The 25,240-nt window shown below is 32.4% G+C and overlaps 1 protein-coding gene across 1 annotated transcript in view; it reads right to left on the reverse strand.

Annotated features, from left to right (window-relative positions):
• Positions 1 to 1,685: 1,685 nt before the first annotated feature.
• LOC148303107 (uncharacterized) overlaps positions 1,686 to 25,240 on the reverse strand; it is a 155,840-nt gene continuing 132,285 nt past the window's right edge. Inside the window, exons 14-18 of the mRNA XM_088270433.1 lie at positions 21,982 to 22,174; positions 17,910 to 18,081; positions 9,028 to 9,120; positions 7,674 to 7,851; positions 1,686 to 2,664 (exon numbers count right to left, since the gene is read on the reverse strand). Of these exons, the coding sequence (XP_088126559.1) occupies positions 1,686 to 2,664; positions 7,674 to 7,851; positions 9,028 to 9,120; positions 17,910 to 18,081; positions 21,982 to 22,174 (1,615 nt within the window). The remainder of the gene's footprint in view (positions 2,665 to 7,673; positions 7,852 to 9,027; positions 9,121 to 17,909; positions 18,082 to 21,981; positions 22,175 to 25,240) is intronic.

Consider the following 25,240-nt stretch of genomic DNA (forward strand, 5'->3'; position numbering starts at 1 on the left):
AGTCAACGCGTAATATCTCGGTAATAGGATCTGTCAACCCTCATACAAATATAATTTAATAATTCCCAACAAAGGTACCCAATTTGGGGCAATCACCCCCGATTGTGACAGCAAATTGATCGTTCCCACAAATGGGACCTGTACCCCGAACGGAAGTACTTGATATTTAAATTTGAAAGCGATAATGAGCAAATTCTTTATTCCGCATAGAATACCGTTTTTTTTATCTCGATAAAAGGAAACTGATTCAATTCGCCACCTTTATTTGAATCTGGTAAAATAATTTAATAGTATAACCAATAAAATCTAGATAACATTCTCGTAGTAATGAGGCTTTTATCATTTATAATCACTCTACCGGAAGATGTTATGATTTTTGCAAATGGCGTCGTATGACAATTGTATTTGAAATCGTCAAATTTCAGTTGTGCATGTTTTCGGAATGCCCAGAAAATCAACTATATCTCAGCAAAAGCGGCATATTTTTAACTTAATAATGACCTGTTACTGGGCAAAAAATGTTGTTTTTGCATTTTAACGAAAAAGTATTGCTTAATTATTTTTTTTAAATATACTTGATATTTTTTAAATGGAAAAAAAAACCTTCAGGTTTTACCTTAAAAGATCTGTTGCACAGTAAAAACTTCTATAAATGGCTTGATATTTATTTTTAATACATTGTGTTATATTTTTAAACTTTAAAAACGTTCCCCTGAAAAATCAAGGTTTTTGATTTTTGACGTTCTTGAAAGGAGTGAGCGATTTGTGAACTAGACAGCTGCAGTATACAAACAAAAATCAGAATGGTGCAAAATCAATCATCCAATTTTGTTTACGAATAACTTTTTTACTAAATAAAAAAATGGTTTTGAGCGATGGAAATCTTTATATAGACTTATATTTTTTTCTGGTGAATGAAAAAAGCTAATATCCGTCAAGTGGCTACTACCAGTGTTGATTACACATTGGTGCTCGTTTTATCAATTTGTTTGTATGCTGCAGAAGTCAAGTTCACAAATTTCAAATATGATTGACGTACGACGCCATTTGCAAAAATTAAAACATCTTCTGATAGGGTGATTCATTTTGTGCCACCCTGAATATTGTCACGTGAAAATAAAGTACGTTTTACAAAATTTAAAAAAAAACTAATAAAATATCAACTTTTTGAAAGAAGACGTTATTTAATTTAGTTTTTGATTTGTTACTTATTGTTAGTAGAATTCGATTTTTTTATAATTTTATGTTAAGTTTCATAACACACTTTTAGAAAATAAATGTTTTTTTAAAGATTCACCGTTACACAAAGTACGTTATGTTATAAATAATTGTATTTCTACCACAAAAATATAGAAGTATAGAAGGAACGTTCTGTGCATTATCTATGATTCAATGAACCATCTACGAACTTGATTAAAATGATAATAAAACGCGACCAAATGGTTAAACAGTCATGGATGAAATAAGGTTCTTTATTTCAATACATATTATTTATTACTTTTCAAAAAGTAAGCAATGGTGACATTCGCGATGCTTGAAAATATGTATATGATATATCCACAAAAATATAGAAAAATTGAGATATTTTTCACTCCAAATTTTCGACTTGTAAAAATACGCACGTGCCATAAAAAGGTAAAAGATTGTACTAGTTTTCAACAATACCTCACGATTTTTTTTAAACTTTACCTCTGTCCGGAAACAGCTATTGATTCTGAACTTATGCTTTTAGAACTACCAGGAAAGGTCGCAGTGGACTCCAACCTTCTCTTATAATTCCTAGGAGAAGCCTTTACTAGTGGAACCTCTTCTATTCTCTCCAGATCTGGTGCCGCTCCTGCGGAATTCTGTTTACAAAGTCTGGGTTGGGTTCTCGGATTGCTCTGAGAAGCCAGATTGCTCTCCGGCACAGCATTCCCCGAATCGTCAGCTCTGTCCAAAGAAAACTGTCTCTTCAGAAGTCTTCCAGCGTTTTGCCTCGGCTCCCCGAACATCTTCCCGTGGGTCATCTGGTTGATATTTGAGTCACTCGGGCTTAAACACCTGTAATAGTTGTACGGTGTGCTGAGATCGTGTCCTTCCATCACGAGAGATCTCTTGTACTTTGTAATATCCTTGTATCTGCTGCTGACTAAAGATGTTGATGATCCTAAGAGCGCTGCAGCCACTTCAGATGCTGACACCGGCGTCCCTAAGGTGAATTGTGATTGGTTGACACCTATTTGAAGCTTATTATGATGAAGGATATTTGTGATTGGTAGCTCAGCTTTTGATATTTGATCGAACATAATTTGTGGATCGTCACTGGACTGCGTTGTGATTGTTGGAATGACGTTTTCCACTTGGTCTTGTGAGTTGTTGGGTGTTCCTAGCACTTTTGGTTTCTTCCTTTCTCCATTTATGACTCTTGGCAGGAAGACTTCTTGCTTATTTTGGCTGATGTTATTAGTCTGGATGATCGCGTTAAGTTCAATCGGCGATGGCGACGCGGGTTTCTCCACGCTGAAGAACGTTCGGTCTATACTGAAATGGTTGTTGACTATTGTCCTCTCTAGATCGACTGGCTGTAAACATGGCGATACTTGACCTCCTGTAGTCTCGGAAGAAGTCGGTTCTTCTAGCCTCGGTGATGGGTTCCGATCAATCATCAGGGTTTCTTCCAAACTGCCAATAAAAAATAAAAACGAAATTAATATCATGATGTTATTGTTTTTCATTTGAAAAAAAAGAAATTAACCCTTATTTATGTTTAAGAATAAAATATATATTACAATATATGTATATCTGTGTGTGTGTATATAATATTTTTCCATCTTTTATGTTTTTTTAGGTCTTCCTCTGCTCCTTTTTCCTACATCATTTGCCTCGTAAATATGTGTTACCGTTCTTCTTCACTCATTCGTTTTACTTGTCCAAATCATCTTAGCACACCTTTCTTAATATTAAATATAACGCTTATCTCAACTTCATATCCTTTCCTTATTACATCGTTGGTTATTTATCATACATCGTTTTGCCGCACATTTATCTAAAGGATCGCGTTTTGTTTGCATTCTCTACTTACATCCATCATTTACTACCCTATGCTTCACTTCCATACATCAGGGTTGGAACCAGGGCTCCATTTTTTACTGCAAGTTTAACTAATCCTACGTATATATATACATATATATATATATATATATATATATATATATATATATATATATATATATATATATATATATATATATATATATATATATATATATATATATATATATATATATATATATATATATATATATATATATATATATATATGTCTGTGTGTGTGTGTGATCATTCTAAAAGCCCTGTAAAATATCCAGAATTCCATATTCATCTTCATATATGTTGAGATGTCAAATTTAAAACGTATCACATAGTCAAGGAGATATTCTTAAATCACGATGCTAAATATGGATGTATTTTCGGCACGTCTGCAAGATTCTGTTGTGCACAGAAATTGTTCACAAAACTTTTGACATATTTGTCGAAAAATATTATTTTCCTTATTTCCACTTCAGCCGCGATAATATCTTTGAAGGTTTCAATATACTAGACAAAAAGCTGCGATAAAAACTTTTGCAAAACAAAAACCGATTCAACGTCACTTTAATTAATAAATAACTCCAAACTTATTTAGAATTGAACTCAACTTAGTTTGAAATGAGATTGTTTATTACAATACATTAATTTACCAAATCTCTCTGGCTTAAACAACTCTATGATTAACAGCTCTAAGGGCCACTTAGGTTTGAGTGATCGGTTAGGGTGAAAACGGAGGATGACAGAAACTTTGTGCCCTTTGTGTATTGTTATTTAATTTTGATACTATTTAATAAACGTATCAAAAATGTACGACCCCTATTATAATTTTGACAAAGTATGCCTAAGAATTCAGCTAAAACAAAGTTGTTCGGAGAAACTTATCTTATAATACTAACTAACTAACTAACTAACCATCACGCCACTTACCTGCAGGGGTAGGCAGAGAGAATAGAACGCTACACCACTCTGTCTTTGCAAACATTCTCTCGCCTCTTCCACGTTCCATGCATCTCCTCATACATACCCGCCGATTATTACGACTCCTAACCTGACCACTTTCAAATATTTGGCATACTTGATCATGCCATGCTTTTTTTGGTCTTCCTCTGCTCCTTTTTCCAATTACATTCGCCTCATAAATTTGTTTTGCCGTTCTTTCCTCACTGATTCGTTCTACATGTCCAAACCATCTCAACACACCTTTGTTAATTTTACTATTAAATTAATTTTACTTTTATTAATCTTGTAATACTGTTTACTTTAATAAATAGTCTAACAATATTTTGAGTGTGTCCAAATACTTAAAGGATTTATTTTTCATATATTTTTTAAAATTATATTATAAATATAAAAAATTAAATTTTATAATTATTTCATTAATTGATTCGGCAGTCACTTTGTGGTTAAATCTATCCATTTTTAATTAATGTTTTACTTAGTAAATACCACTAGTGGTATTTAATATATAAAATTATATTGTGAATATAATTCCTTAATCATAATTTTGCTAACCTTAACATTAAAATCAGCATGAAAAATGTGATATTTCAATAATATTTCCAATACATATTAAAATTTATTACAATTAATTCTCTGGGCTATATATATCGCTAAATTAAGAAAAACTAAATCATTTTTTCAAAGATATTATAGTAAGCTTGATCGTTAATTAGGCGAGATGGTGAGTCATTCTTACGTGCGTGAGGATCTAGATTCTTTGATAAGGAAATACATTTTAAAGGATACTATTCATATTAATACAAAGATTAAAATATATTACTGGTGTAAAGGAAAGGAAATGAATTGATATTAGTATTAAGGAGAAATAAAACGGCAAATTTATGAACAATAGGGAATTTTTTTTTAAATGTCTACATGACACACTCAAAATTTTGTTGATACTATTTAATAAACGTATTCAAAGTACTCGTATGGTGTACGACCCCTATCATAATTTTATGAAAATAACGCCAATGAATCCAGCTGAAACAAAGTTGTTAAAAGAAACTTGTCTTGTTATACTGTTTACTTTACTAAATGGCCTTACATGTTGAAAATAAATATCTCTTTCATAAAATTAAGCCTTGATATCAAATATGTACTTAAGAATAATTTCACAGTTTTACACGTATTTATTTAGTTTTCATCGTATTTTAAATGAATAATCCATATAATGTTACAATCAAAACAAATCAAATCTTTTAAACGCGAAAACATTTGATAACAAAATATTAATTTTAAAATATGGTTTGAAATATTTTTAGCATAAAAACAGCAAAAATACAGTTGAAATCATTTATGAAAAATTACAACTATATTAGAAATGTGTTTTTTATTCCCCGCAGGGGTAGGCAGAGATAATAAATACCTACACAAATCTTTCATTGTAAATAATCTTTTCCACATTCATTCCTTTAATTGTTCCGACTCCTGAACTGACCACTCCCAAGCATTTGAAATACTTCATCATGTAAAAAAAGGCCTTCATCTGATTCTATTACCAACCACATTCCCTCGTTAATTTTATTTACTGTTCTTCCTTACTCATTTAATTCACATGCCCAAACCATCTCAACACGCTTTTATTAACTTTTATCGATAATGCTTGCATTATTTCTAAAAACTATCGTTATGTAGATTACTGCTCAACAATATTATATTAAGCAAATGAAGGAAATTTAAATAAATTAGAATTTATACAAAATAAATCGATGAGAATAGTTCTTAAGAAAAATAAATATAATGTAGAAAAAAATAGAAAAGAACTAAACTGGTTATGTAAAAAAAAAGAGATTAAAATTTATTATGCTGATATTTATACAATTTTTTTTACGTTAAATTACCAAAACAATGTTTTAAACAAAAATTGTCATAAACAATTGACTAGAAAAAATGATAAAATAAAACTGCCATTTATGAAAAAAAACAGTGTCGCAAAATTGTGTAATGGAAAAGGGTTTGAAAATGTATGATGAGATGCCTGAATGTATGGAGAATGAAAAGAGTCTGAAAGAATGAAAAGAGTGTGTAGATGTAGTAAATTAAGCGTATAAAATAGTTTATATTATGTAATATAAGCTAACTTAAGAAATAATAATATTATTAAAATAAAAAATTAAAATAAATTCTTTATTTTAATTTATAGAGAGATCGCATTTCGACTGCATTCGATTAACTTTCATTCTTCTTTATCCAACTCCATGCTTTACTTCTATACATTATGATTGGGACAAAAACTCCATTTTGAACTGCTGGTTTAGCTTCCGCTTAAACCTTTCATTTTATTTAACTGATTCATTATATTTTTCCAATTTCAATTCAACACACCGTTTCAGCACATTTATATTTTTAATGTTGAAAGTAAGCGTGAAACTTTATTAATTTAGAAGTATAAATAAAGGAAATATTTCTAAGCCTTCGTGGTCTCGTTAGCCATTAAAGGTTAAATTTTAAACAGAGTGTCCGAAATGACTCCCAAGTGTAATTTCAGCAGACGCCGTCTGCCTTTCATAGCAATTGTAAACCGGAAGTTTTCCTGAAATAACTTGCCACGATTTTTGGAGCCTCTTTTTTACCCAACCCTTAAGATTAAAATAATAATATCCAACAACCGTGTAATTTAATTCATTGTTCTGTGTGTTTTTTATTGTTTTGGCATTTTATTTGTAGTAAGACATAATTAAATTTTAAATTCAACACTTGTATAATACTACTTATTGAGTTTTATTTCCAACATTTTGAGTGTGTCCAAATACTTGTTTTCAAATGTGGATTATCTCCAGTTATTGGAGTTATTATATCACAAAGTTAATGCCAAATGAATAGATAATATGATTAATTTTCAAATAAAACGCTACAGATGCTTCCATCTCTGGGTTTGATTATAAACAGCAAATCTAACTTACCAGTTGTTTTCTCTGGTGTACATGAAACAAAATAAAACAGACATTCATTAATTTAAATAATTAAAAATCATTTAGGAATATCAAAATTATAAAAATTAAATGAATGAAGTTCTATCTAGCCAAAAAAAGAATTGTGTGTAATTAATATAAATATATATATATATATAAATATATATATATATATATATATATATATATATATATATATATATATATATATATATATATATATATATATATATATAAATATATATATATATACATATATATATATATATATATATATATATATATATATATATATATATATATATATATATATATATATATATATATATATATATATATGTAGAAAAAAACATTCAGGATTTACCTAAAAAAATCTGTTGCACAGTAAAAAGTTCAATAAGTGGCTTGATATTCATTTTCAATACATTTCATTTTATTTTTAAACTTTAAAAACGATCTCCTGAAAAATCAAGTCTTTTGATTTATGACGTTCTTAAAAGAAGTAAGCGATATGTGGATTTTTGTAATTGAAACAGTACAAGTACTTATTTTGTAATATCCGTACATATTGATGACTTGATGCAACAGTTCTGCGAAATCCCCAATAATATAAACCTTTTTTTTTGTACCGAATTAAACGTCCCTTAACTTCTGAAATTAAACGTCCCTTAACACTCTAATCCTTACCCTATAGGTGGCGGAGAGGGGAGTTTCTTGTCGAAGCCCGCTTTCCCGAGCAACCAATAAGTCGGCATCTTCCCCTTTCCTTTGACCTCAGTCCTCCCCCGGTACTCGAGGGAGTAACCGCCGGCAGCCTCCAGCTTGTCTCGGGTGGTTTGCGAAAGGTGGATCCTCCAAGCGGCTCCTTCGAAATCCAAGGAATTAATTGCACCCTTATTAAATCGCAAATGGGCAATGAAATTATGAAATTAAACAGGGTTGATATTTAGCGGTTAAGGTTGAAAATTAATTTGTGTTTTACTATTGGCTACCTGTACCGGCTAAGCGTTACTGTGGCCCAGTCTGGTTAAACAAAAAATAAAGAAAAGGGAGAGCACACATTTTGACCTGGTTTTTCTAAAACGATAAAAAATTGTATTTCATTAATTGATTGGGCTGTCACTTTTTTGGAATATCTATTCAATTTTTAATTACCACTTTTTCTTAAAATCTATTGTAGCACGGTATAAGAATGATGAAATCACCAAGTACAACGTTAATTATAAAAAAAATACCTGTTACAGGTCGCTCACTCCTTTCAACAACGTCATATATAAAAATCATCAATTTTCAGTTGCGCATGTTTTCTGAATGCCCAGAAAATGTACTATATCCCAGCAAAAGCATATTTTAAACTTAATATTTACCCACTACTGGGCAGAAAGTGTTGTTTTTGTATTTTGAAGAAAAGGTATTGTTTATTTATTTTTTAAATAAACTAAATATTTTTTACATGGGGAAAAACCTTCAGGTTTTACCTAAAAAGATCTGTCGCACAGTAAAAAGTTCAATAAGTGGCTTGATATTTTTTTAATACATTTTATATATTGTTAAACTTAAAAAAACGATTTCTTGAAAAATCTAATTTTTTGATGTATGACGTTGTTGAAAGGAGTGAGCGAGAGATTTATAAATATGCTAATCCAATGTAAGGTTGTGTCAAAATTTCAAAGGAATTGGTGATTTTTCATTTTGAACAAACGAACATCATTTTTTTGTATTTAAAAGACTATCTGTACCCGGCCACACATTTCTACGATACAGACTGATCAAATGAAAAAGAAGAAAAAATAAAGCGCACATTTCTAAAATGTGTAATTTCAAAATGCTTATGGGTAACCACTATTTTAGAATGCTGAATAGAGTGCTGTCACGAAGCACGCTGTCCGCCATTAGCAATGTTTAGTATAACAAGCGTTTCTTTCATCAGATGGTGCCACACCATTAGATGAGGATAAGGGTTTAATAGTTTGAAAAAAATATATATTTTGAGTTAACCAAAACATAATATATAAAGTAAAACGTGTTAAGTCTACGTTACCTGTAGATTCCATTCTCGATGCTGTATTAACAGTATCGCCAAATAAGCAATATCTAGGCATCGTCAGACCGACTACTCCAGCGCAACATGGTCCTGAAAAAATAATTATAATCAATTACACGAATTCAGGATATTTAAAATATGAATGGAGGTACCTAATCTTACGATAAATACCCCTTAATTGTACATAATTTTTACAATTTTCACCACGACGAAGACTTGATAACATTAATGCATAGATGTTTATGGTGGAGTTGGCAAAAAATGATGAATGTAGACATGATGGTTGAGAAAGATGATGGTTGAAAAAGTAGACATGATCTGAGACATGATTGATGGTTGAGAAAGTAGACATCATTGATGGTTGAGAAAGTAGACATGATCTGAGGGATCGCATTTTGACTAAATTCAGTCTACTTTCATCCTTCTTTTGCCAACTTTTTTTTTAATTTGGTTTTTAATTGCTATCGCTCTTATCAGTGCACCATTCACTCTGTTTCCTGCATTTACTCTCCTTTCTATATCTTTTTCAATCTTTCCATCAAATATGCGTAATCATCGACCTGTTCCATAATTTACAATCGACAAAAATCATCGTAAAAAACCACACTTTTTATATAAAAATAAATAAATAAAAAGGAGAATATATTTAATAATAATAACAAAACCCTTATCCGCACCCCAATGGTGCATAGGGCACTGCATCATATAAACGCAGAGTTATCTTGATCGTTTACACATGAAGGAAGGGTGATCAGCCCTCCGCTTCTGGTACCAGTCCAGGGTAATATTGAATAAATATTACAGTGAAAAAATCACTAAGATTTATTTTACCCCCCTTGGGAATCGAACCCGGGACCTCCAGAACGGTAGCCGAACGTGCTGACCATTACACTACGGAGGCAAACAAAAATGTATATTTATTTGATAAAAATCGAATCAACTAAGTGTATGATTTTAAAAGAGATGTATACTATGGAACAGGGATGGCGAACCTATGGCAAGCGAAACATTTTGCATGGCACGTGAATGAAAAGATAAATACTGTGATTTTACAAAAAAAATAATTAAAAGTTAAGACTTACAGACGAAAGTACAATTGCTCTTATTATATTTAAAGCTATAAACCCGATTTAACAAAAAATACATCTAGCATCCGGTAAAAAAATCTCAATAATAATGATATTTTAAGGTTCAATTTTTTTTATTAAGTCTGTATATTTTATTGATATATGCATATTTTTTGCTATTGATAAGCAAGTAATATTTTTTTCGATGTATTATAATAATGCTTTGTTTATATTAAAAATCTGAAGTATTAAAACATTTAATGCATTTTCATTTCCATGGCATGTGGCACGCGACACATTATTTATTTATTCAAACTAAATGTACAGAAAAGAAATAAGTACAAAAGCATTATCTTCCAACCAACCAAAAACAGACTAGTGATATTGATCAAAACGTTTGATGCCATATATGGCTGTTTGCAATCAGAGGGTGAATAGTACTTGAATATAAAAAAAATACATAAATTGCAAATTTATGATAATACGGAAGGCAATTACAAGAAGTGGTAATTCATTCCATAGTCTAGCCGCTTGGACAGAGAGGAATTGCTGAAGAATGATGTGCTATGGAGAGGAATGGAAAGTGTTCTTTTTTGGGAAGAACGAAGTGATAGACCATGATCTGAGTGGTAATACAAAAAATTTATATTGAAAAAGATTGAAAAAAAGATTGAATAAAATTTTGAAATATTGAATAAAAAAATAAAATAAAATAAAAAAAATGGCACTCAGAGTATAAAAGGTTCGCCATCCCTGCTATACAAAGAGCACTCGGCTAGATAATTTCGCCCCACAAATTCGCAATTCCATGACAGGTTCGTCGAACACGGAAACTTTCGATTCATTACACCGCTGACACCATTCCGATTCGAGTTCACAGAGAAATGGCTACTTCACGAGTTTCAATTGGACCCGAGACTGTCAATAATATTATTTTCTGATGGAGTTTGCACAATTTCGCCGCTGAGTAAATACACGACGGGCCAAAACGTCCAAAGATATTCCATAATATATTTGGAATTATGTGCCAACGAAAATGTTTATTCGAAATATTTTATGCGAGTCAAATCCTTGAAAAATCATACACATACATAGTTAAATCGTTCCTTATATTATTTTTTGACATCTCAACATAGATGGAGAAGAATATGGAAGTCTGGGCATTTACGGGGCTTACGACTGTCATAGGCTAGTTTAAGTGTTTAATTTGTTTCTGTGTTTTGTGTATTACCATATCGCTCACTCCTTTCAACGACGCCATATATCAAAAATCGTCAATTTTTAGTTGTGCATGTTTTCGGAATGCCCAGAAAATGTACTTTATTCCAGCAAAAACGGCATATTTTTAACTGAATATATACCCGCTACTGGGCAGAAAGTGTTGTTTTTGCATTTTGCAGAAAAGGTATTGTTTAATATTTTTTTTTAAATATACTAAATATTTTTCAAATGGAGAAAAAACCGTCAGGTTTAACCTAAAAAAATTCTGTTGCACAGGAAAAAGTTCAATAAGTGGCTTGATATGTATATTTAATACATTTTATTATATTTTTAAACTTAAAAAAACGATCTCCTGAAAAATCAAGTTGTTTGATATATGACGTTTTTGAAAGGAGTGGGCGATATGTATCGTATACAGATGATAAGGCAGACATTGCTAGCACCTACACTCCACATTAACACCATAGGTACAAAAAATTATCTGTGTTATTATGTGTTTTTATCACAACCGATACTTAGAGAAGTGATTTTGATAGAAAGCTGTATTTCGAAAATGAGATGGTTTTAGGTATTTTTTTTTTTTTTTTTAGATGGGAATTGCATTTATTATTTACCTTGCTTATTATGTACAAGGTTTATAGATCATTTAGTGGATTTTTGTTTCTTCTAGCTAATTAAATATGTTTTTATTTGAATCTGTGTTGGGAACAGGAGGGATCATCTAGTGTGGGTCAAATAGGAACTTCTCTGCATTTGCTCATTGCTGGGAGGAAACCACGTAAAACTCCTCAGGAGAAGGCGGACTGTTAACTGTCATCAGCAGACCTTCCGTTCCACTAGAAGAGGGTTCGGCATTTTGTGTCCTACTTTGGTTTATGTTACCAATGTCCTTCACTATTTTTATCATGTATGATACTACCTCTCGTGACAATTCCTTATGAACTATCACGGATTCGATGTTGGATAGATCCTCACCCAGGCTCCTGCAACGCGCCTCCAGCTGTTGTCTTTCAAAGCTGAAAAGGGGGCAAAGCATCAACAGGTGAGGGACATCTTGAGGTGTCTCATCATCACACGTACAGCTGTCGATCTCGGAGATCTTGAAACGATGTAGGTAGCTCATGAACCCACCGTGACCCGTAAGGATTTGAGTGAGCTCAAAGCCAGGTTTCTGCAGTCTCCTGAAATCAAAGGCATGGAAAATGGTTGGTAAGAACATTTTGGTTACCTTTCCGGTGGTTTCGTTCAAATAACGATCGTTCCAGAGTTGGAGGGTCCTGCTTCTAATTTTCCTTTTGGCAAAACTTAGCGGGAAGTTGGCATAGTCAGGGGCAGTCTTCTTGAGTGTTGCCTCCCGGGCCTTTTCATCCGCCTTTTCGTTCCCTAGGATACCGCAGTGACCCCTTATCCAGCCGATATACACATTCTGGTGTCTGCATCTTAACTTTTGAATATCTGTTCTGATGTCCATGACAATAGGGTTGATCGAATTTCGGTCCGCTATTGCGTGGACGCCAGATTTACAGTCTGTCAGGATCGTTATCTGCTTCCATCTGTTGGGGGGTTTTTTCAAAACATAAAACAAGGCATCTTTGATCGCATAAAGTTCCGCCTGGAACACAGAACAGAAGTCGTCGAGTTTCAACTTCCTCGAAGGCAGCTCTCTCACGCCATCGAAGGGTACAAAAGCTGCACCTACTTTGCCGTTCAAGAGACTACCATCGGTGAAGATCCTCAACTCTTCCTGCAATGTCCCAGGTAGAGTCTGGTCATCGTAGCCGTGATCTATGGAAAGTCGTTCAGCTGGATGAGGGAGGGAGAAGTAGTCTCCGACTCCCTGGTAGAATCTGTCTTCCGGCAGGTCCTGCAAGATAAGGCTTTTCTTGACTGCGTATGCCTCAGCAAGCTCTCTAATCCTCAGATCGAGTGGCATAAATCCACTTAAAACCTGAGCTGAAACAAGGGAGATTGTCCTGTATCCTTTGCATGACCTGATAGCAATATGTCTTTGCATGGAGTCCAGTTTCTTTCTGATGACTTTCTTGCGAACCGCTTCCACCCACACGCTTGAGGCATATGTTATCAGAGGTTCTACAGCGCCTATATATATTTGCTGCATAACTTCCGGTGACGCTCCCCATGTCGGTTTGGCGGCTCTCAAGAGTTTGTTCGTGATGCCAGCTGCTTTTTTGCAAACGTTGTCAACGTGTTTAGACCAATTTAGGTTGCGGTCTATGGTGAGGCCCAAAACCTTGAAATGGTCTACGAATTGCAACCGGACTCCGTTCATGTATATTTCCGGCTGGCGGTCCTTTCGTCTGGTAATAAACATCGCGTTCGTTTTATCTTCTGCAAAATGGAGTTTGGCCTTAATTCCCCATGTAGTGATGGTTTTCAGGGCGTTATCCGTCATTATCTCGAGATCCGTCGTGCTGTCGGCCACAGCCGTCAAGAGAAGGTCGTCCGCGAATGCCCTCAGTTCTACCCCCTGGCCCAAGTCTTTCTGGAGTACATCATCCAAGATGTAGTTCCAGAAGCTCGGTCCGCAGGAAGATCCCTGAACGCATCCTTTGGTCGTGACCTTCTCGAGAGTTGCATCAAAGTGTGACAACACGACTTTCCTCTGTTGATGATAACTTTTCACCAGCAAGAACAAGTTCCTAGGACACTTTTTACTGCTAAGTTGGCACATTAAAAATGGCCACCAGGCATTATCGAAAGCTCCCCGTATGTCAAGCGAAATCGCGACGATCATTTTCTTGTCTTGCAGTGCCGTCCTGATTACCTTGACTGAGGCATTGAGAGCATCCTCTGTCGATTTTTGGGGTGTGAATCCATATTGTTTCGGACTTAACTTACCGTTACGATGAAAATGCCAGTTAATCCGATTGATCATCATCTTTTCGAGTACTTTTCCAAACACCGAAATGAGTCCGATCGGTCTGTAGGACTTAATATCTTGAAGGTCGTCCTTACCTGGTTTGGGTATGACTATGATCCTCGCTGTTTTCCATGGAATCGGGAAGTGGTTCAGTCTGAGACATGCGTTGTACATACCTAATACTAATGACCTGTCTGCGTTGAAGAAGTGAAGGCAGATGTCCGCGGTGAAGTGATCTTCGCCGGGCGCCTTCTCCGGATTGATGTTCAATAATATGTCCTCAATCTCCTCCACCGTAAATAACGGGTCGTTTTCTGTATAAGGTATGACTTCTGCAAACCGCCTGATTTTGATTTGTTCACGTGTTTCTGACTGTGTGTTGTCGTCCGGAAAAAATATCTCTAAGAGTCGCTGAGCACTTTCCGCAGCCGAAGCTAAGTACTGGCTGCCATCTTTTAGCGTCGCTAATGGAGTGGTCCGGTTTCGGTTGACCAGCACTCTGTGAATTGCAGACCAGGCGGTTTCTCTGTTTTGCGACGCGCAATAAATTTTCCATGACTCTGTTTTGGCTTTTTCGATAGCTATTTTGTAGGCATGTTTAGCCTCGAGATACTCTGGGAGCGTTTTCGTCTCTCTACGGAGTCTTCCCGAGTTCTGAAGCCTGTGCCTACATTTAGTAGCTTCTTTTTTGAGCTTGTCGAGTTCAGCATTCCACCATGGACAAGGTTTCCTTGAAGAGGGTTTCCTGATCGGTATACTTTCCTGATCGGTATACTAGCTTTACACGACTCGCTTACAATTTGCATAATTGTTTTAATGTTCTTCTCTAATTCAAGTGAGTTGCTTAATTCAAAGAAGGACTTTTCCGTTATATTTTTAACCCTTAATTTACTTTGGATTCTGTTTGAAAATTTGTCCCAGTTGGCTTTTTTTGTATTGTAGATTGCTGTCTTGTTTTCCGTGGGGTTTTGTATATTTGAAGAAATTTCAAAATAAATGGGGTTATGATCACTCAAATGGTTGTCATTGGATTCTACTCTCCAATTGTCGACTTTGTCTAATAGGCTTTGTCTAATGGTTTTAGGTATTGCATACCCGCTTGAATATTGGTTTCGAAAAGCTATCAGTTTAAATTGCTAAGCTAGATAGATATGGATCGAAAACATATGGACGTAAAATTCAATGCATAATAAATAATTTAAATGTGTTCATCTAACTTGATTAAAACCATCAAGGGGCAGTTATGAGTACAAACTAATTAACTAACTAACCATCACGCCGCTTCTGCGTAGAAGTAGGCTGAGAGAAAAAAACGCCCACCACTCTATCTTTACAAACTCTCTTTTCGCTTATTCCGCGATCATGCATCTCCTCATACACACCCGCCGATTATTTTAACTCCTGACCTGACCACTGTCAAGTATTTGAAATACTTAATCATGGCAATTTTTTTCGGTGTTCATCTGCTTTTATTACTAACCGCATTCGCCTCATAAATTTGTTTTACTGTTTTATTTCTCACTTTCAAGTACTTGACATACTTATCATGCCAAGTTTTTTTACCATTTTTTCCTCATTCCTCATATCCGAAACATCTCAATGCAACTTCTTTCGGCCTTGAATTATTTCACCATTCGAAAATCTATCACTCAATGCATCGTTTGTACTAAGATCTAATAACAATCGATCATGGAGCCTTTATTTTAATTTTATTTACATTTTTTTTTTATTTGGAAATTTTACAGAATAGTTACATAAATACATGTGCATTAATGAATAACAAAAAAAAGGTATCTGTAATATTCCAGTTACAAATTTCACATATGTAATTTAATATAAATACCTGGAAGAGGGAAGGAAGGGAGGAAAGAGGGAAAAAGGAAAAATCAAAGTCCAAAACAAATTTTGTGAAAATTGGGACACAACACGATACGAATATCGACTTACTATGTTTAAAAGCGCATTTGAAAATCAAATTCTGTTTCGGGTAGTTAACGAAATTTTGTATACTTTTGTATCTTTTAATTGATTGAATCTTAATTTTTCCAAATTGAATAAACATAAGACAAACTTAATTGATTTTCACTTCCCTCGCTTTCGAATTCTATTGGGAAGCCTTCTTTTTGATCGGAAAGTATTTTCCTCGAAACTTAGTTCCTATCTTCCTTCTTCAATCTTATTCATTCAAAAACATCCTTTGTAATTCTTCTTTCTCCTCTGAATCATCTCTTTGATGCCGTATTTCCAGAATACAAAGACGTTTGAACTAAACTTAAACATTTAGCGTGTAACTTTTAAATTAAAAATCTAGTAATTTTGCTTAAATGAATAGTAACTTAACTTGTTAATATCAAAATATATTATTTAAACAAAATAAGACTTAAATATATATATATATATATATATATATATATATATATATATATATATATATATATATATATATATATATATATATATATATATATATATATATATATATATATATATATATATATATATATATATATATATATATATATATATATATATATATATATATATATATATATATATATATATATATATATATATATATATATATATATATATTTATAAATATATATATTTATATATATATATATATATATATATATATATATATATATATATATATATATATATATATATATATATATATATATATATATATATATATATATATATATATATATATATATATATATATATAGTATATATATATATATATATATATATATATATATATATATATGTATATAATAGCAAACATACACACGAGAAACTAACATTTAAGGCGTATATATTAAAAACGTAAATTACAAAATCAGTAATAAAGATCAAATAAAACAACTTTGTTCTTTATCACTTTTGTATTGGAACATTTTTCTCCAACCGATTTCGACAAGAACCTTGTCATGGGTTAAACATGTACTAATTCTCAAACATTGAAATATTCATAGTTGAAATACAAAATGTGCCACAAAGTATCTGCGAAAAACATGCAAGAAAAATACTTTTTTTAAGCTGTAGAAGAATCCCGCTACGCCATCGGAATATGAAACATGTAATTGAAAGTGTAATTTTTACATATTATTTGAGAAATAAAAAGACTGTGTTTTGATCCACTCACATTTTTATTAACCAACTAGTTTCGGCAACACCCTGTTGCCCTCTTCAGGGTTTAATTTATGACTAAACAAATATATAAAAAAGTGTACAATTTGTTGGGTTTCAAAAGGATAGGGGGGGGGGGGGTAATGGTGTTCTAAGGAGGGGTAAGAGCAAGGAAGGGGATAATTCTGTTAAGGTTGGGTTTGATTTCATGGGAAAAATATTAAAACATTATAACTATGCAGAGGGCAACAGGTTGTTGCCGAAACTAGTTGGTTAATAAAAATGTGAGTGGATCAAAACACAAAGTCTTTTTATTTCTAAAAATAATATATCAATATGATCCACAAAGTTAATGCTTTCAATATTCAAAACATGTTATTTTTACCTTTACAAAACTGATACAAAATCATAAAAAGTAAAATGTCGTAAAAATCATTAAAAAAGAAATAAAAAACAAGGTGCAGTATTGTCCGCAGAAACTCCTAGAGAAGTTACACAGGTTATTCCCTAAATATGCACGACACTTCTGAATTCTGACAGTTGACATTATTTGAAGTTGATTTTGAAGTGCTTACCAGTGTGAAGTCCTATCCTCAGATGCAGTGGAGTCCTGGGGAGGTGTCTGATCTTGAATCGGCCACTCTGATGAAGAAGATCCAAGGCCATTGTGGCGATCTGCTCTGCATGGTCAGGTACCCTGACAGGGAGACCCCCCACTACCATGTAGGCGTCCCCTATGGTTTCAACCTGACGAAAAATAAATACGTACAAAATCCATCATAATACAATACAATCCGAAAGAATTTCAAGAATCGCAGTATTTAAAGACATAAACTAATTCTGTAGGGTGTGGCTAATACATATCGCTCACTCCTTTCAACAACGTCATACTCGTATCGTTTTTAAAGTTCAAGAATATAATGAAATTTATTAAAAATAAATATCAAGACACTTATTGAACATTTTACTGTGCAACCGATCCTTTTAGATAAAACCTGAATATTTTTTCCCCATTTGAAAAATATTAAGGATATTAAAAAAATTAAACAATACCTTTTCTTCAAAATTCAAAAACAACACTTTCTGTCCTGTAGCGGGTAAATATTAAGTTAAAAATATGCCGCTTTTGCTAGGATATAGTACATTTTCTAGGCATTCCAAAAACATGCACAACTGAAAATTGACGATTTTTGATATATATGACGTTGTTGAAAGGTGTGAGCGATATGGCCAGGACTGTACGCGTATTTTTTTTGTAAGTATGTTAGAACGATATTTTGAGTATGTTCCAGTTTCACACGCTTTAATTAAATTAAATTAAGTTTTCAAGTCAAGATTTTATTTTACTCTCAACATAAACGCCTTTATTTGCAATCAGATATAAAAAACTCTTAATATGAACAAGTCTTTTGTGGAGCAAATCGTGAATTTGTCATTTCAAACTTTAAAAATTATGTCTTTGAAATATGTTGCGTAACTTAATATTATTTCGGCAACAAAATATAAGGCGAATTACATTTTGCTGCCGAATTGTGCTTTAGAAGCATATTTTTATATTTGGCATCGTAAATCAAGACATTCTTGGCAATCTAGCCTAATGGAAATAAGGACCTAACGTAGGTCAGACGTTTTACACAGAAAAATGAGAGTCTAAGAGTGTACACGCTATGAGCAAATACAAGTACGAACATTTCAAATGTTTAGTGTACTTGAATAATAAAAAATGTAGTGTTGTTTTTACTAAGTAATTGACATTCTATCACGTAAAAAAGAGCGCCAAGCATTTCTAACTTTGCTGAATTTTCTTCGCCTCTTCTACATCCTATGCACCAACCAATGTTACATGCTCGCCGCTTATTACTGCGTGCCAGATGTGACAAATTTGACCTGGCAATCTAAATCTACTTGTATCATTGTTTCGTACAAACAGAAACAATATATCATATAAAATCCTTTAAATATAAAAATATTATAAATGCCTCTCAGTTGTTACTTTTAGAAAATAGCGATATTAAAATAATTATCATTATTCAACCTACAGTGACTAAAAACCAATGAGTGAGGAAAAAGCTCTTGGTGTTGACTCCTGACCTAACCACTTTCAAGTATTTAAAACACTCGATCATGCTAAAATTTCTGACAAAAATATACACAAAATCATGGTTTTCAACTCCTGTCTAATTCTGTACACAAAAAATAATTTTGAGTAGTCACTCACACATACGAGGGTACAATTTTTTCTGACAAAATTTATGACAAAAAAGTATACATGTAAAATCACAGTTCTTAACCTCTGCCTTGTAATGTATTTTACAAAGAATTTTATCGAAGTCTGATGATGTCCGTAACGATTTTAAAAAATCATGTCACTGGTCAAATAAAATATTTATGGGAAAACTATATATTTATAGTTTTTTTCATATAAATTGCAGTTCCACCACAGCTCAAAACTTGAATGTATTAAAAACATGTAATAAATACTGTTAAAATCAAATATTTATAGTTTATTTAAGCAATTTTTTATATTTTTTTTTATTTCTAATTGTATTCTTGCATGCGCCTTTTATTATAACCTAAAATAAAATATATACCCACACACAGGTCATGCCTTTGTGGGATCATTTTTTGTATTAATATTACATATTTTTGTGTACTTATAATTATAATATATTGTGAAATGAAAAAGAATTTGAACTTAAGAAGAATTTCATTTAATAAAAAAATATAATGCATATAAATAATATACATATATAAATTTACAACATTTTGAGTGTGCCCAAATACTTCTTCACAAAATCTGAATTATCTTTAATGAGATGTCAAAAAGTAATATGAAAAAAACTCCTGTAATTGGTAAAAATAAAAATTTTGTGAACAAGTATTTGGACGCACTCAAAATATTGTAAATAAATTATCTGGTCAAATTATAAGCTTAAATAACAAAAATGAAAAGATTGTTTTCTGGCGTTTCTCTTGTGTGTGATTATAATTCAGGATTCGGACCTCACATACTAATTAAAGTTAAACTTATTTTCATCCCACCAATAGATGTCTCTTGTGAAGTTCTAGTGATTCAAGAATAAAGTTTCAAAATGGGTTCAAATATATAGAACTTCCAAGAATTTGCGTAGTGTGGTTGTCAATAATGGGTAGAGTTGGTGAATGTTGTGTTTAAAGTGATCACTTAAACTAGCCTATGACGATCGTCAGCCCCATAAATGCCCAGACTTTCATATTCTTCTTCATCTTTGATGAGATGTCAAAAAATTCTATCAATATATAAATCTCTGAGAAATAATTATACAATGGCGGAAAAGGGTTAACTGTGATATAGTGAAATGTTAAATCGGTTAATTTTATGCACGTTTTGAAAAAGCTGTATTTCTTATTCTTTCCTACTTGCCCACGTCATATTAATCAAAATTCATAATGCAAACCTTCTGCGCGTGCAATTGCATACAATGAATATTTCCCTCATTACCATATTCATTAGTTTCTCTGTTGCTGCTTGAACATTTACAAAACTCAAGTTTTTGTGTGTTTCTGTCAGACGAATGCAAGAATATTATTCAAACTGGCATTTAAAAATTTAAACGGCTAATGAAACAACTAATGAAAATGCAAGAAAATAATAAAATGCAGGTAAAAAGAAAATTATTCAATGTACATAAGTATGGTCAAAAGTTGACAAGTCTAGTGTCCTGACGATAAAAGAGATGTCGAAAGATTGATTAAAGTTTTTCATTTCAAATTGGATGTTTTACAAAAAAATAGGACGCCATAAAAATCAAACTGGACGTTATATAAAACAAATTTAATGTTATATTGTACTTTATAAAAAAAAGTTAGGTTTTTTTTAATGTACTCATATTAGTAATACACATGCCGTCAGTGTGAAAAACTCCCCACACATTTTGCTATTCAAACTAGCAAATGCGTTAGAACCTGCGACTCCAGTTTCAAAGTCAAACATCTACACAACTGCGCCTGTCAAGATAAATGTCGATGAAAATTAACGTGATAGTGCATATATTAACATATCGCTCACTCCTTTCAACAACGTCAAATATCAAAAATCTTGTTTTTTCAGGATATCGTTTTTTAGCTTTATGAATATAATGAAATGTATTAAAAATAAATATCAAGCCTTGAACTTTTTACTGTGCAATAAATCTTTTTAGGTAAAACTTGAAGGTTTTTTCTCAATTTGAAAAATATTCAGAATATATAAAAAAAAACAACACATTTTCTTCAAAATGCAAATACAACACTTTCTGCGCTGTAGCGGGTAAATGTTAACTTAAAAATATGCCGCTTTTGCTAAGATAAAGTACATTTTCTGGGCATTCCGAAAACATGCACAACTGAAAATTAACGATTTTTGAAATATGACGTAAGAGGAAGACCGTGAAAAACATGGCACGATCAGGTATGCCAAATACTTGAAAGTGGTCAGGTTAGGAGTCGTAACAATCGGCGGGTATGTATGAGGAGATGCATAAACGTGGAAGAAGCGAAGAGTGTTTGCAAAGACAGAGTGATGTGGCGTTCTATTCTCTTTGCCTACCTCTGAGGGGAAGCGGCGTGATGGTTAGGTAGTTTTTTTTTTCATATGACGTTGTTATAAGAAGTGAGCGCTATACAAACCTTGTATACATTGTAGGCGTTGATGGTAGCATCGAAACACGTGTAGAGGTCATTGAGGAGGTCGACGACTTGAAACGGCGTGGAGTTGGCGGAGATGGCCGTAAAGCCGACAATGTCCGAGAAGTAGATGCTCACTTCGGAGAACTCCTCGGGATCCACCGGCATGCCGAGCTTCAGTTTATCAGCTACGTAGCTGGTGAAGATAAAAGAAGACTAGTAAACAAAGAGATCACAAAACAAAGTTATTTATGTTATTTACGATATTTATATTTTTAATGTGGAATATTGTGGATGAGTATCATCGTTGAACAACAAACTAGACAAAAATATAGAAATCTTTTAGTACACAACCATGATACACGATTTACACACAACGAAGGTTTGAAAGTCCCAAGATTAAACAATAAATATGGGAGTCGAACATTTTTGATTTGTTGCCGACGGGTGTTAGAGGTCAAAATAAAGTATTGAACAAAGGCAAAATAAAGGAATGTTTTATTGTCAATTTTTTTCTCTTTTTTGTGTGTATATTAGGTGAAAATCGTTAAAACCAATAAAAATGTATTTAAAAAAAACTCCACCGATAATAGACACACAAGGTGGCTTGGCTTGGTGGGTGGGTTTCTGCAAAAAAAATGTCTTCAATATGTTTAAAATTGTAATTGAAATAAATGTATAAAATTTATGTTAGTAAAAAATACATATATATATATATATATATATATATATATATATATATATATATATATATATATATATATATATATATATATATATATTTTGTTAATGTTATTTATTAAGAAAGGTGTGTTGAGATGGTTTGGACATGTGGAACGAATGAGTGAGGAAAGGCGGTAAAACAAATTTAAGAGGCCAATGTAGTTGGGAAAAAGAGCAGAGAAAGACAAAGAAAAACTTGGCACGATCAGGTATGCCAAATACTTGAAAGCGGTTATGTTAGGAGTCAAAATAATCGGCGGGTATGTATGAGGAGATGCATGAACTTGGAAGAGGCGAAGAATGTTTGCAAAGACAGAGTGGTGTGGCGTTCTATTCTCTATGCCTACCCTTGCAGAGAAGCGGCGTGACGGTTAGTAAGTTAGTTAGTTTTATGATATTTATGTAATTTATGTTATTTTTGGTTTGCCATTCACTCTGTGTTAAGACGTGATTAAACTTTTAAAATCTACCCATTTCTTTTTATTTTAAGTTCACTGGTAAATATCACTATTTTTTAAAATCCGTTTCTTATATTTATACAATAAATCTAATAAAATTTAGAGCTTCATATGCAATCTTTAAAAATGATGCGGAATGCATCAAAACACGTGTCATAATAAATTTCAAGAAATAGGGATATTTTCGAAGTGAAATTTAAATTGAAAACCTATTATTTATATTCGATTCAGAAATTTATATCAAAGTTTACTTTGTATGATTTAGAAGTGGTGGAAATAAATTATAAGCTTCTAATCAGTAGAAAAGTCTGCCGAATGTGTTAGATTAGTTCGTAAATCAAGTTTATACCCAATCCGTAATGCTAATAAGTAGTCCGAAATCCTTTTCGCTACAAAAAGCTACAAAATATGTTAGATACGCCCTAAATCACAGCTGGGTTATAAATTGATCAATTAATATGTACATTACGACGGCTATTAAGGGTGGATCATACCCTTATAAACCCATATTCAAACTAATATTCATTAGTATGCTTAGGTAACTTGATGTACAAAAAGTCAATAATACATGGTTACATTAATTTGTTTGTTGAAATTGTTGGGAAACAATTCTAGTATTGGCAGAGCTCCAATTATTAGCCGTACATTATCAACACAAAGAATACTAAAATGTTTACAACATTTTGAGTGTGTCCAAATATTTAAAATATTTAAGTAAATCTAGATTTTCTCTAATTAGGATATATGTTTACGTTTTTTGACATCTCAACATGAAGAATAATATGGATATTTACAGGGCTTATGACCTATCATAGGCTGGTTAAGTGATCACTTTACGCAAGTACGACATTCACCATTCTATATCCATGATTAACAACCACATTACTTAAATTTTTGGAACTCTTAGATTTATAATTAATCTCATTACACAGTACGTATGAGTTCACAACAGCCATTTATGTTGGATTGAGACTTCCATCGTTTTCTTCATCTATGTAGGGATGTCAAAAAATGTAAAAATAACTCCTAAGTTTAGGAAACCCAGATTTGTGAACAAATATTTGGACATACCTAAAATGTTGTGAACATTTTCACTTTATATAATACAGAAATATTATAAAGAGTGAAAAAACATTTCTATTTGTTTTGACCACTTTAGGAAACAAACCCGGGACCTCTAGCATGTTACCCAAACGCATGTCACTACCCTATAAAAGCGATCAAAAAAAATATGTACAACATAAAAAAAGTTAAATTTGCTTGTCAATCGTGATTACGCAGTGTATAAAGTGATCAATCAAATCAGCCAATGACAGGTCGTAAACCCAGTAAATGTTCAGACTACCATTTTTTTTTCCCGATAAACATCTTCATCTAGGCTAAGATATCGATAATAATCTCTCGATTTCTTTTGTTTTCTTGAATGTTTACCGCAGGTACTTTGTGGCACATTTATAAACTTTATAAAATAAAATAACACTGTTTTCAACCAGTTTTTCATTGGTATGTTTTTCTCCAAAAACCTTGTCATTATCAGGGTTAGACGTGTACATGTTTAACCCGGATAATGATAAAGGTTCTAGTCGAAACGGGTTGGAGAAAAAAAAGTACCCTTAAAAAAGTGGTTAAAAACAATGTTATTTTATTTTATAAAGATAATACATACACTTGTTTCCAAATAGGATAAAAAAGATGGCATTTACAAATTAATTTCGTATAAGCTGTGAATTTTGTTTGTATTTTCTCCCCGGTATGAATCTGAATTGAATCCTTTCCAAAATTCTAGAATACAGCAGTGAGACGTAAAACACAATTCCCTACAAATAGTAAAACAAAGTATTTGGAAATTTGTGCGGTGGATGTATCTACGCTATGTCTGTAAACCAAATATTGTTCGAGGGGTGGGGGGTACTTTCTTTAAGGGATAAAAATGTTCTGAATGTATTATTCAAATAAATAAACACCCTTTTGCGAAACTCGCTTGTACTTTCAAATTAGCTGATTCATTTTACTACTTTATTTTATTTTCAGTCCCTGCGCAGTGTAATCGTTATTTTTGACATATCAACATAAATAAAGAA

Source organism: Brachycentrus maculatus, unplaced genomic scaffold (genome assembly GCF_059751285.1).
Source record: "Brachycentrus maculatus isolate JH-2025_06_01 unplaced genomic scaffold, ASM5975128v1 h1tg000386l, whole genome shotgun sequence".
NCBI lineage: Eukaryota > Metazoa > Arthropoda > Insecta > Trichoptera > Brachycentridae > Brachycentrus > Brachycentrus maculatus.